At 34.3% G+C, this 14,764-nt stretch overlaps 1 protein-coding gene across 1 annotated transcript in view; it reads left to right on the top strand.

Annotated features, from left to right (window-relative positions):
- Window positions 1-2,272: 2,272 nt before the first annotated feature.
- CNGB3 (cyclic nucleotide gated channel subunit beta 3) overlaps window positions 2,273-14,764 on the top strand; it is a 143,173-nt gene continuing 130,681 nt past the window's right edge. Inside the window, 2 exon segments of the mRNA NM_001003030.1 lie at window positions 2,273-2,407; window positions 6,159-6,240. Of these exon segments, the coding sequence (NP_001003030.1) occupies window positions 2,297-2,407; window positions 6,159-6,240 (193 nt within the window). The 5' untranslated portion in view covers window positions 2,273-2,296.

The following is a 14,764-nucleotide window of genomic DNA, read 5'->3' as shown; positions in this document are numbered from 1 at the left end:
TCTCTCTGTGTGTCTCTCATGAATAAATAAATAAAATCTTTCTGGAACAAAACAAAAAGTTAAAAGTAGAACTATCCTCTGATCTTGCAATTGCACTGCTGGATATTTATCCAAAGAATACAATTCTAATTTGAAGGGATACATGCACACTGATGTTTATAGCAGCATTATCTACAATAGCCAAATTATGGAAACAGTGCAAATGCCCATCAACTGATGAATGGATTTTAAAAAAGTGGTACACACACACATATGATGGAATATTATATTACTTGGCCATAAAAAAAGTAAAATCTTGCCATTTGCAATCACATGAATGGGGCTAGAGTATTATGCTAAGCAAAATAAGTCAGAGAAAGACACCATATAATTATTAAAAATACCATATAATTTCATTCCCATGTGGAATTTAAGAAACAAAACAAATGAGCAAAGGAACAAAAAAAGAGAGAGAGAGCGGGGGAAAACCAAGAAACGAACTCTTGATTATCAAAAACTCAACCATCAAACTGTTGGTTACCAGAGGGGAGGTAGGTAGGAGGATGGGTTAAATAGATGATAAGGATTAAGGGATACACTTGATGTAATGAGCACTGGGTGTTATTTGCATGCTGAATCACTATATTGTATACCTGAAATTAATATTACACTATATGTTAACGAACTGGAATTTAAATGAAAACTTTAAAATTTAATTTTTTTTCATTCTAATCAGCAGAGACTTGAGTTTCTATTCTATATAAAGGTGTTGTGGGGATAAAGTAAGTCTTCTCCTTCAAAAAGTTTAACTTTATTGGTTCAGAAAAAAATCCATGCTGGAGTAAGATATATATTTTACAATTTGTGAAATCAATAATCCAATGGAATTTTCTAGGCTTATAAAACTAGGAATCAGGGACGCCTGGGTGGCTCAGCAGTTGAGCCTCTGCTTTTGGCTCAGGGGTGTGATCCCAGTCCTGGGATGGAGTCCCACATCAGGCTCCCTGCAAGCAGCCTGCTTCTCCCTCTGTGTCCCTGCCTATCTCTGATTATCTCTCATGAATAAATAAATAAAATCTTTAAAATCAGTCAATCAATCAAGGAATCACCTATACAGCTTTTATGAAATTCCAGTGATTTGTAAGAAAATTATAAACTTGTAAAAAGTTTTAGAACAAATTGCTTCTGAGCAATGAAATACATATACTCTAAACTGTTATTTATCAAATACACTGTCTCTGTTACAGGCTGAATTATATTTTCTCAAAATTCATATTGGATTCCTAATCCCCAGGACCACAGAATGTGACCATATTTGAGTTAGGGTCTTTAAAGAGGTAATTAAGTTATAATGAGCTCAGTGAGGTGGAACTTAATCTAATATGACTGGCATCCTTATAAGAAAAGGAAATTGGGACAGAAACATGACCAGGATGAAGACAAAGTGAAGACATAGAGAGAAGATGGCCATCTACAAGCCAGAGACCTACAATACTTCCCTCCCTCATGACCTTCAGAAGAAGCCAACCTTACTGACTTGTTGATCTAGGACATTTAGCTTCCAAACTGTGATAAACAAATTTCCATTGTTTTAAGTCATCCAGTCTATAGTAATTTGCTCTGGCAGCCCTAGCAAATTAACGTACTCTGCTTAGTTCTAATATAATCATCATTATGAATCTGAGATGAACATTAGGCTATTGGGAATGCAAAGCAGTATGTCTCATTTTCCACTATAGTTTCTAAGAGTTCTGTTAATCTGATCAATTAATAAAATACTTATGAAAAAAAAAAAAACACCAGAAGAACAGAAAAAGGAAAAAGTAGTTATCTCATGGTGTAGGACTAGAGATGGGAACTTTGGGGGAATGAACTGTTCCTTTTATTATAAGCCTTTATGCACATATTATTTTTTAATCATTTGCATGTTACTTTGATTAAATTAGATGCATACAAATGGGTAGGTGGGTAATTAGAAAAGAAAAATAAATAAAACCAATGGGCAATGTGATCACATTTAAACAATTCAAATCAACAATGAAGTTTTGTTTAATCCTCCACTTATAAACTATTCTCAGGGGCATTTTGACTCTTTAAAGTTCATAAACAGAATTCAAATCACCCAAGCAGAAGTAATTTGCTGCTTTTAAGCCAAAGCCCTGACTAGCTACAGAGTTGCCTCTAGGAATTAACCAGAACAAAATCCCGATTAAACAACTAATTGGCTTGTCTACTAATGAAAAGAAAAACAAAGTTCATTTCTCTACCTTGAGACAGAGTTGTAAAAACAGAAGTTTTCAGAACCACCTCAGAGAAAATGTTTAAATCACTGACAATAAAATCCAACAAGGTGAAGCCTAGAGAAGAGAATGATGAGAATAAACAAGATCCTGATCCAAGCAATCAGCCTCAGCAATCTACAAGACAGGTATGCTACTTATATTCCTAAATCAGTCTTGATTATTATCTTTTTTTGTCTAGTGATAGATTTTTGTCCAGTGTTCTGATATACACTGTGATATGTAAAATTGCTTTACTGTTTTCACCTGCTACCATTTGGGTCATGCACTGTTTGTCTTCGGGGTGTTATCACCATTGTTTTATATATACTATGTATATTTGCTTTAAAATAGATTAATAAATGTTTAGAAGACTGCATTAGGAGTTGGAAAAGCCAAGTAAGACTTCTCATTATTGTTTACACTTCTATATCATCCAAAATTAAATAATTTCTCAAGTATTAAATGGGCTCTATGAATTTGTTTCAACAAAGAATGTCAAACATCCTGGTGAAGGTAAACTACAATTTAACAATAATTGCTCTAGACCAGGAGCTCTTGATAGGGAACACTTCTGCCACTTCGGACAATTGGCAATGTATGTAGTTATTTTTGGTTGTCACAGGTTGGTAGAAATGTTACTTTCATCTAATGAATAGAGGCCAAAGAGGCTACTAGACATCCTACAATGTACAGGACAGCCCTTCAGAACATAGAATTATCCAGTTCAAAATTTCAGCACTGCCGAAGTGGAGGAACCTTGCTCTAAACAAGTATTTTTCATAAGTTCTAGGTCTACTCATTTCTTCATGTGTAGCCTTGTTGTATAAACCAGAGATAGTATATATAAAGCACATGGTAGAGACTTCCCAAATGTAATTATTATTATAAATATAATTTGTGTTTATATGACATTTAAGTCCAAAGTGATCATTACATGATCAATATTCACTTACAACTGTCTATAGAACAATTTTCATAAATTACTAACTGGATTTACCTAAAAGTGCTATGTAAGATTTTTAGAGCAATAATTATTTTCTCATATAAAAGAATTGGATGAGAGATGTCAAGTACAAGCAGGAGTGTACCTCAGGGACTAAAATAGCATGGTCTAATGATTCAGGCTTAAATGAGCCCAGAGTATAGAAAATACTGAGATTACTTAGCATTGGCCCTGGAAAATCTGCCTTTTATTTCTAATTAACATTGACTGTGTTAGGAATGGAGAGCAGATATAGAGGATGTGCTTAATATTGCTTCATGAGAGTGCTCTTGACTTCTTTCTAATTCTTATCCTAAAATGAATAATCCCACACTTTGAAAAATATTTATATGTTTAAAAACTCAAGGAGTGTCACAATTGTTGAACTGGGTACTTCTTTCAGCTACTCTTGTGTTTCTTGCTGGGAAAGTCACTGCAATATTTAACCCCCATCTATCGTAATTATTTTTCCACAGAGCACATAAAAATAACTAATATATTATTCTCTCAGAGAACATAATAGCTAACAATAATTACTATGTGCCAGGCAAGGTACTATCCTTTTCCAAGTACTAATGTATGAAATCTTCAGAATAATCATGAGTCCTATTATAATTTGCTGCTTACAGACAACTGGCAAACCTTGGACTTGAGCACCTGAGGGCTAAATTTCTAGGCTATACTTACTCGGAACAAATGAATATTAGTTGAATCAACTTTCTAAATACTCTACTTGCAGGATAAAGGGATGTTAGAGAGAAGGCAAAAAGAACAAACTCCTTACAGGGTTGTCTTTCCTTCAGAAACATTAATACTAGAGAAGTACTTAGACTAGACACAGGTAGAACAACTCTTGTGTATATCCCATGACATTCTGACAATACTCATGTATGGATGTTAACATGAAGTCGACTGGCATTGAAATATATTTTAAATGGCATATTTTGGGAAATTATTTGCATCTACTCTTAAATGTAATAACATGTTGGTAGAGGAAATAGAACTTTTCTCTAGTTTCAAAAATGCTAAATATTAAAAATGACAGAAAGTTGTAACTATATTTTTATCCACAGAATATAACCTGTTTTAAAGATTTTATTTATTTATTCATGAGAGACAGAGAGAGAGAGGTAGAGACACAGGCAGAGGGAGAAGCATGCTCCATGCAGGGAGCCTGACATAGGACTTGATCCCAGGACTCCAGAATCACATCCTGGGTCAAAGGCAGGCTCTAAACCGCTGAGCCACCCAGGGATCCCAGAATATAACCTTTTAAGATGGCATTTAAACAACAAGTTTCTGAAATACAAATAGATGATTTGAGGCCTATGGGAAGATACTCAAGAATGAATAAATCAATTTACATTGTTCTTTTAAAGTGTCATCTAGGAGTTAGTTCTCAACCCAAAATATCATAGGTGACTTCCATTTGTCAATAACCAATAAATCAAGACTTGCAAACTCAGATGAACCCAGACTCTCATACTATAGAATAAGACCATTCACACAAATCTACATATGTATACATGAAAAGACTGTGATGAAAATGTTTATGAATAGCATCATATGATGTAAAAGTACTCGATTGAAGTCAGAGGCTTCATAACATATCCAGGGATATCTTTCTAGCTACTTAATGAATTTCCTACTCAATAACAAGAATAATAATAGCTGTCTTGCCTAACACATATGGTTACTGTGAGGCTTAAATTAAATCATCTGATTAATTTACTTTCCAGTTTAAAATGTTCTGACATACAGTACCTATAAACAATGTCAAACTCCACATCAAAGCTTATGAGACTCTCAAGGCCTCTGTCCCTGTCTATTTAGCTATAGTCTTATTTTCTCATATTGTTTCCCATTCAACCACTTCTACTTTAGTTTTCCCCAACCTGTATGCAATCATACCTTAGACATCCTCTGCCTGGAATATTTTCTATGCCTGAAAAAAAAAAAAAAAAAAAAAAGAAGAAAAAGAAAGAAAGAAAGAAAGAAAGAAAGAAAGAAAGAAAGAAAGAAAGAGAAAGAAAGAAAGAAAGAAAGAAAGAAAGAAAGAAAGAAAGAAAGAAAGAAAGAAAGAAAGAAAGAAAGAAAATCATCTTGATTTATAAAACCAAGAGCCACTTCCTTTTTACAGTCTCCTGTAATAGGAGTCTCTTTTAATGGTCTCCTCCATTTCCTTCTACTCCAGTAGAATTGACCACTCCACCTTTATGCCCTGTTGTATCCTCTACAGACATTGTCTCATCACCTATAACATTTCCTTGCATTTACATTTGTGTGTGTTTGTTTCCCCTACTAGACTATGAACTGCTTCGGAGCCAACATTTCTGTGTTCTAACCTTTTATTTTATTTCACTCTATCCCCATAAGGGACATCCTCAAACACACACTGGCCACACCCAGTGAGACACACCTACATTTCAAAGGAAAGCTTAGATGCTCAGACAAATGATGAGGTAGACGCAAATGAAATCAGAAAGAGAAGAGAGCTCTGAATTAAGAAACTAGACTACTTTCTTCTCTCCATCACTTAAAGTTCTACTACTAAGGACATATACCAGTACCAATACTAGGGCTGTAGGGAGTGGGACTGAAATTGGGAAGAACATGTGCCAGGGAGATGCAGCAACCACACTGCCAAAAAAAAAAAAGGAGAGTGCCTAATGCCTGCAAGCTGTGAAGGTCAAGGCTGATTATTCAATAATAAATTGAATATAATTATTATTAATAAAAATAATAAAGCCAAGAATATTCATTTAAATACAAGAATTATCATTTGTAGTATACCATAAACAAATGACAAACTTATGATTTGCTTGATCTTTGAATAAAAAATTCTGCTCTATTTTACCTTTAAATTTATTTTTATGTAAATTCATCATGTACAATCTTTATTTTGTTTCTTAAAGGGAGAAAACAAAAGTGAAAATAAATCTCTCCAAACCAAGATGACTCCAGTCACGTTTGAAGAATCACATGCCAAAATGCAAGGTCAGAACCCAAATCTGTAGGAAAAAAATTAAGTAAAATGCATATCTCTCTTAAATGTGTTACCTTAACTAGGTTAGTCACCTAGAATAAATCACACTTGAGCTACCTTAAAGATCTGAATGTTTATAAAAACATTATTTCTCCATTCCATCACTTTTAATGCTTTATTTATTTATTTATTTATTTATTTATTTATTTATTTATTTATTTAAATGCTTTTTTATTACCTACTGTGTGTCAGGCACTGTTCTATGGACTGAAGATACAGTAGTGAACAATATGGGCCAAGTCTGTGTTAACATAGGCATATAATGAACAATATAATTTCACATAAGGGTTATAAAATAATAAAATAGTTGTGAATTATATATATTTAAAGTTTCAATGGTCAGACCTCCGCTCTTATTCCTTTAAATACTCTCCATTAGAAATCTCATCTACTCCTAAGGTTACCATTACTCATTCCTGTATCGGTAATTCCATAGCAGACCCAATTCCTTTTTGAAGACTCTGTCCAATATTTTCTAAGTAACCACTGGACATATACACCTGTATGTTCTGCTACCATTCTGTTTCATTATGACTTATTTTATAATAGTGATGGTTTCAAATCTACAGTTCTTTTCACATACAAATACAACATTAATGGTATGAAACCAAGGATCACATCTTTGAGATGACAAGTTTATTATCCTTGTTATACTTTTTTTGAAGTGTATTTGTAAGCTTAATTTTTCATAGCTGGTAATAAAAACTCTTGTGGAAGCTTCATTTAACAGAGAAGCTTTTTGGGTGGAAAGGAAAAAAATAGTTTCATTTAAATCTGCAGACGTAGCATGTCTTCAAAGACTTTAATAGGAATAACAGTTATATTTAAGATATTTTGTTTTGAAAAAGCAAAATTATTAGTGTTTAAAGATAGCCTTTTATATGTGCTTGGTATTTTTATATTCTTCACTTCAAAACACGCAGGTGCAATGTCACAATATCTGCAGATGTTGATTTCTGATTATAGAACTCTTATCTTCTGCAGAGCATGGTTTAATTTTTATCTGCCATGGAAATGAAGAACGTAATACATTTTGGATTCAAATAAAGATAACTTTCTAAAGTCCTCTTTTGATTACAATCATCTTTCTTAGGCTTCCACTTCACTTATATAGTACATTAAATCCTTCTTTAAAAAATGTTTTGGTACCAGTAAGGGATATGTAAATGACTTCTCTAATAGTTTATGATACCGTAAGGTGACTTGGTATGGAAATGGATGAAAGGTGCTCATAGCTAGTGTGGTATACTAGGTTGAATAATGGCTCCTCAAAGACCTCCATACACTAATCCCTAAAAACTATGAATTTGTATGTTACATGGGGTGGGGGGGGGATTGCTGATGTTATTAAGTTAAGGATCATGAGATGGGAAGATTACCCAAAAGGCTTCAATGTAATTAAGTGGTTCTTATAAGAAGAAGGCAGGAGGGTCAAAGGCAGATAAAATGGAATGATGCAATCTGAAGATGGAGGAAGGGACACAAACCAAGGAACATAGGCAGCCTCTAGAAGCTGGAAAACAATAAAACAGTGTTGTTCTAAGCCTAATAGTGAAAGGGAATATAAGGGAAGGGAGAAGAAATTTGTGGGAAATATCAGAAAGGGAGACAGAACATAAAGACTCCTAACTCTGGGAAACGAACTAGGTAGGGGTGGTGGAAGGGGAGGAGGGTGGGGTGTGGGGGTGAATGGGTGACGGGCACTGAGGGGGGCACTTGACAGGATGAGCACTGGGTGTTATTCTGTATGTTGGTAAATTGAACACCAATAAAAAATAAATTTATTATAAAAAAACAAACAAAAAAATTAAGCTTGTTTGCTACAGGAATGGAAGACCAATATATATGACTTTAAAATACTCTTGTCCTTAAAAAAGTAACAAAAAAGAAATAGGAAATAGGAAGTTTTACTCCAATCAATAACTTGAATTCAGTATATTGGCAGTATATTATACCAGAATAAGCACTGGTTTTAGAGTTTGACACACTTTGAATTCAAATTATATCTCTACCACTTAATATCTTTGAGTGACTTTAGTCAAGATAGTTGACATCTCTAAGTCTTAGTCTGCTCATGTTTAAAGTAAGGATAATACTGTCATCAATCTTCTAGGTTATAGGTACAAATTAAATTAGTTAATATATGTAAAACATTTAGCATTGAAGTTGATAAATTCCAATGTTGATAGAAGTCAGATAGTATAAATGAGGATCATGCATGCCCTATCTAAAAAGGTGAGAGGCCACTTGGCTCCAACCTATCACTGCCATGTGAGGATGAGAGGCAAGAGCTGCCAGATGTCTAGAGAGACTGCAAATATAAATTTTAATTTGAAATCTCCCAATTTTTAAATGTCGACTTTTTTAAATGTTTGAATATTCTCTTTTTAAATCACTGAAATAAAAACTGAAATCTTGTCAAATTTAGCCCATAGGATCATTTTGTGACCTCTAACTAACCACATGATAGGTACTTGATGTTGTTCATATGCATGAACAATGACAACCCTAGAAAAGATTCTGAATCCAGCAATGTTTTTACTTATCCTCTTACTCTTCCCTTTCTCTTCACTTGTGCCCTCCATCTCAAATTTGTGTTGCAAACAGACTGGAAGTGTGGTGTCTTCACTGGACCTCCTGTGCCAAATAGCTAACAGCCAAGATCTCCAGGTTCCAAGTCTAACGAATTTCCAGGTCTGTAGAGGTATCACAGGCCTTGCCAGTCTCCTACCACCATCCAAACTGACCTAGGCTGGAACTCAGCCAACCCAGTTTGGACAGAAATCTGGAAAGCTGAAAACTGTTCTAGAACTTAAAACTACTCTAAAAAATAAAGTATATTAATTTTTAAATATAGCAGGAAAAGGAAATTCCTAGCTTGTTTAAACAAGAAAACACTACTTAGTCCTTGACAGTAACAATTATACAAATGTAATATGCCTTGTATGGAATAGGAAATAGCCAGACTATGTACAGAAATTTAATGTTTAAGAATCAGTAAAGGTTTTCCTATAAAAGATCAACCAGTTCGATTGCCACACACAGGAGGTACTATGGCTAATTTTAGTAATGTAGTCCACTTTCTGTAACTGTCAGTTCTCATCAAAGGATAAGGCAGGAATATAGAAACAACAACAAAATGAATGAAACTTTTCATCAAAACTACTCAAGCATATTTTTCTGCTTCATCCAAAAAGAAAAAGAAGAGGGGGAAAAAGCCTTATATTGTAAACAATTACAGTTATTAAGCTTAATAAGAAATATTCTTTCAAAATACCTGATGTGATAATGAACAAAAGAAATGAGAAATGAATAAACACAGCATGTGAAATTTCTGAAAACTTAGTCTAGAAAAAAAGATAAATATGATATGCTTTATAATTTGAAACGATGAAGAAAATTCCTAACCATGCAGATTTGGCAAGGGACAGAGAGACATAATCAGGACACCTTCAGTGGCAAGGGTTCAAGGGTAAGAAAACCTGTGGATAATTGGAACTGGAAAACCATTCAAGAGACAGAGCCAGCCCTAAGAGATAATTTCTTTCTCTGCCTCTCACTCAGTCGACATGGCTTCATTTCTCATGACTGCTGCATTTCTCTCTACATATCTACTCTGGACTGCTCTCACTCCCATCTACTCATTTCCCAGTCTAAATTCCAGAGAGAATAGTCTGACTGACTTAGATAGCAACTATTATTCCCACTGGGCAGAGCCTATCATACCACCACCCAGATCACCAGCCCACTGTGGACTGACCCACCTTCTTTGGGTCAGGTGCCCATCTGTACGCACAATCAATAACCATTCCTGTGAATAATATGGAATAGAGCTGCCTTGCTAAAGATGGAGAGGTAAGGAGAACTGGTGAGCTAGGAAAAGTTAGCCATAGAGATTATACTTGTTTTTTTTTGGCGGGGGGGGGGGGGGTAGGGTTTTGTTGTTGTTGTTTTGTTTTACTTAAATGCGATTAGCCAACATATAGCACATCATCAGTTTCAGAAGTTGTGTTCAATAATTCATCAGTACAACAGCCAGTGATCATAACATCATGTGCCCTCCTTAATACCCATTACCTAGTACACTTTGTTTTAAATATCAAACAGAAGACCAGATACTAACTGGAAAAACTCCTTGGTTTCCACCTGTTTTATAAACTGAAAGCTTAAGAGATTCCAACCAATAGGATGTTTCTTATTTTTATTTTTTAATATTCTGATAAAATACCATATATTTTATAGTTTGAATGATTTAAATATATTTGCATACTTCAATTAAATCAAACTATGTTTTTAGGCTTTTTTTTCTGCCAAAGAATATAGCTTATTTGTGAGAAAGTTGCATTCTGCTTTCCTGATTCCTGAAACACTTTTAAGTAAATAAAAGTTCCTGCATGCCTCATATATGTCAATGCTATGCAGATCTGAAAGAGTTAATATTAAAAAAAAAAAAAAAAAGACAATTTACCCTAGTCAGGCTGGTGGAACACTTTGTGTTTATATTGCATTTTTCTTGAATGGAGTCTTTATCTAATCCTCACAGAAATCTCCATGACAAAAGTATTTCTCATTTTATGGATGAGGAAACTGTTATAGAAAACCAACTTACCCAGAGTAACCCAGAGAATTAGTGATGTAAGGATTAGAGTTCTGTTTAGTACCCAGTACCAGTAACTCACCACACTCCTTAATTCCTGTCAAAAGATGTATTTTCTAGATGAATTAATCCCAGTACAAAAGCACCTGAAACTAAGCATGACATTGAGAGAAGACAGGATCCCTCATCCTGATACAGTACCAAAGCTACCTTAGATGGATCTGTCTTTTTTGTTTGTTGATTTATTCATTTATTTGTAATGATGTAAATATAAATACAAAAATCCCTTCAGGACTTTCTGGCACATTAAAGCTGACTAGAGGACTTATAACCGCTAACTCAATGCCAGGACCCCATTTTACCTCCCTTCATGCAGGCTCCAACTTGTGCCTGTATACCTCTAGCAACCGGGCTTTCACTGCCTCATAAAGTCATTTGTTTCACTATTAGACAAGTTATTTGTTGGAATGTTTGGAATTTTGTTTTTCTATTTTGTAATCCCATTGATGGATCTTTCTTCTGCCTTCTGGTATATATGAAATAAGTCTTTTCTCTTCTATGCAACACCCCTTCAAAGAATCTGAAATAACTGCTAGGTCACTAGTTGATCTTCAGTACTTTAGCTAGAGACCCTAAATTCCTTAACCATTCCTTATGAGATGGTTTCCAGAACTCTTACCTACTCTGATTCCTTCTCCTCTGGATTTTTTATAGATTGCATGAGCATTTCTAATATAAATACTACATTTTTCTCAAGTTCTGTGACATTTTAGAACACTCCTTTAGGCTCCATTTTATTATGCATTGCTATATGTTTGTCAGCTTCCTCCATGTCATTTGACAGTCCACAAAGATATAATAAAATTTCAAGTATGGTCAAATGTTACAATTAAAATTATTGTAAGAACACTACATATTCTAGTAACTACAAAATTAAATACAGGCTGAGTCAAAAATACAATCTTGAGTACCAGAGAATAATCATAAATTATACACTTCTTAAAACTGTGTTATTTATTATTTTATTCCAAATGTTCATTCATTGAGATGGAAATGATAGTATCACTTATGCATATAATCAGAATAGTAAGACTTAGTTTTTTGTTACTTCACCTAACATCTAATTACTCAAATACTGTTGGCGTCTAGTAAAAGGAGATTTGGTTTTGAAACAGAACCCACAATGTATTTGGTGTTTCTGAGAGTTAAAAATTCAACCAAGTGATATCATCCCCCACATCAAACCTACAAATGAAAGCATTTTTAAATCTTTTCCTTTCTATATCCATCCCAAAAAAGCCAACTGAACCAACACCTGTCTAATTCACAACCTTATTCCCAAATTAGGTTCTTTGGATTCCTCCTTTCCCAGCAATTATTTAGTGCCACTGATAAAATGTGGAAGGTTAATGGCTTTCTGCATCACTTATTTCCTCACTTGAAGATGGAAGCAGATGTTTCACACCTGCACAGGTCTCCAGAACCTGCTGCTACAAGGGGGCCAAGCAGTTTGAAAGTGTATTACAGAGGCCCAAAGTAAGATGCTGCCAGGCCAAAGACAGAATCAGCCAGGTGTGTAGAGGACAAATTCAGTACTCATTCTTGCACATTCAATAAAAGCAACCATATCAGAACACTTTGACTTCAGATTTTACTATCTGCCATGGGCATACATCCCAGGGCAGAATTTGACTAAGTGTACTGATGAGATCTGGCAATTGCTACCCAATGTGCAAAGAGCACAGTTGGCAAAAAAGACTTGCACTATTCATTTGGGGAGCTACAAAAGAGAGGATCCTGCTGTCCATGTGTGAATCTGGGGAAAACTACAATGTGAGGTTGACAGAATTTCACCCAGATGCCAGACCAAGATTTGCCGTGTATTTTAGATTTCTTTCATGATGAGGATGATGCAAACAATCTGACCATCTGTTCCCACAAACAAATAACATGCTGCATGGTTAAAAAGACACCCACACTGAACATAGTTGACAGGGATCCTTTTGTTTTAAGTTCTCATGAGTATGTTTAAAGTTGCTCTGCTTTGCATCCAAGAATGGGCAGTAACTGGTTTCTCATCTTCATCACCAAGCTGTAATTAAGGATTTATTTTGTAATTAAAATGTTTATCCACAATGCCAATTAGGTTGGAATTAATTTCTAAATAGCCCAGACTTGCCATACTAGAGGCAGTGTCATTTTAGAAGAGGTTGATATGTCTAGAAAAGATCCGGTAAGGTACAAGGATCTACTCAGAGTTAGCTTAATCCAAATATTATGATGAGAAACAGAAATTCTCTGTTAGAAGGGAAGAAAAGAACTGTTACAGAACGGTCAGTCATTTAATTGATACTAGCAGAAAAGTAGTACTGTAAGTGTAATACATACGCTATAGCTTGAATGAGTAATGGAAGTATGTGATGTAGCTTATATTTATGTGCCTGTATAAGAAATAGTCAATAAAAACTTCTTAAGAAATACTCTATTTTACAGATTCTGCATGTTTTATATTCAGGAGGAATTTTTTTATGATTCTTTTGCTTATATCTCATGCTCTATTTCAGTACTAATTTGGGGGGAGGGGCACAAGTGCTCCTAGAATAATATATGAACACAATGGTTCATAACCCTTTTTTGGCCCAGACTTCTTTGAGGAGTTCATGTTAACCTTATATCCTTCCATGTAAAAAATGCGTTTAGCAACATACAGTCTCAAAAGTTTCAATCCATGAGTGCACTAAATATCTGTGGCCAGAGGTTAAGAACTCTGCTCTAAAATATCTTACAGTAATTACTCTAGTGTTTGTGGATATAGGAAAAAGATTTGGCTGTCACTTTCCTAGGCAGCAATATGTGATATAATGTTAGAGATCTGAAAAACGCTATTTTTGGTTGAAGAGAAATGGGAAAATATGGCTTGATCCAAGTACATAGGGAAAATAGATCCTTCTCTTTTATTTTGACCAAAAGCCTCTTAGTACAAAATGACATTTTGAAAGTGCAATTTTTTTACTCTGAAATCTGTTCAATACTGATAAGCTCCTAGTGTACCACACATGCTTGTATAAAAAGGAGCCTATCTTGCACTCTCAGTAAGATTCCATACATGCGGAAACATTTCATCTGGAAGATAGTCTTTAGACATAGACTCCAAGGACACGATTACAGTAACAGTCCTTTGTATCTTAAGTAAAGTTAAGAATTTGGGGATTTCTCATTTAAACATACTACTGTGGTTTCTATCTTCTAACCAAAACTACTATGATTCCAAAGTAAATTTAGGTAGGAGATACATAATGAAGGAAACTTGTTTTGGGAAATTCAGAGGTTTAAGCTTTCTTAGTCATAAACTTTTTAAAACTTTAAGTAGTGAGTCCATTTTATGATTCTCTTTATTCCTGAAACATGTTCCTGAAAAGTTTTGTACATTGGAAGATTTTAGATGGATCATACGAATTTTCATATTAAAGGGCTTATATGGTGAAAACGTTTGTGAAAGTGATTGCCCCATGATTTATCATTTTGTGAATCCAGATTTTCAAAACTGGATTGGCTTCAGTTTGTCCAATTATAATATATTACAAAAAAAAAAGTTATGATTTGAGCATTGATTCTAATTTTTAACCACAGTGCATTTAATTAAAAATAAATTAGAAGCTGTGGACACTGAAAAACCATTAAATTTTTTTCGTTCTATTTATTTACTCCTCCTATATATTCTTTTTATATTAAGTCATTTACTTTCATTAAAATCTTCTCTATAACCCAAATATTTACCAGTGAATTAATTATTCTCTTGGTACACTACAATTTAAACTCTATTAACTGGAAAATGTATTTGTGGGCTTGAAGGGAAAGTTTTAATTTTTGGATGGAAA

The sequence above is a fragment of the Canis lupus genome, chromosome 29 (genome assembly GCF_011100685.1).
Source record: "Canis lupus familiaris isolate Mischka breed German Shepherd chromosome 29, alternate assembly UU_Cfam_GSD_1.0, whole genome shotgun sequence".
NCBI lineage: Eukaryota > Metazoa > Chordata > Mammalia > Carnivora > Canidae > Canis > Canis lupus.
Note: the sequence above shows the minus strand (reverse complement) of the source record. Positions and strands in the feature narration are given on the sequence as shown.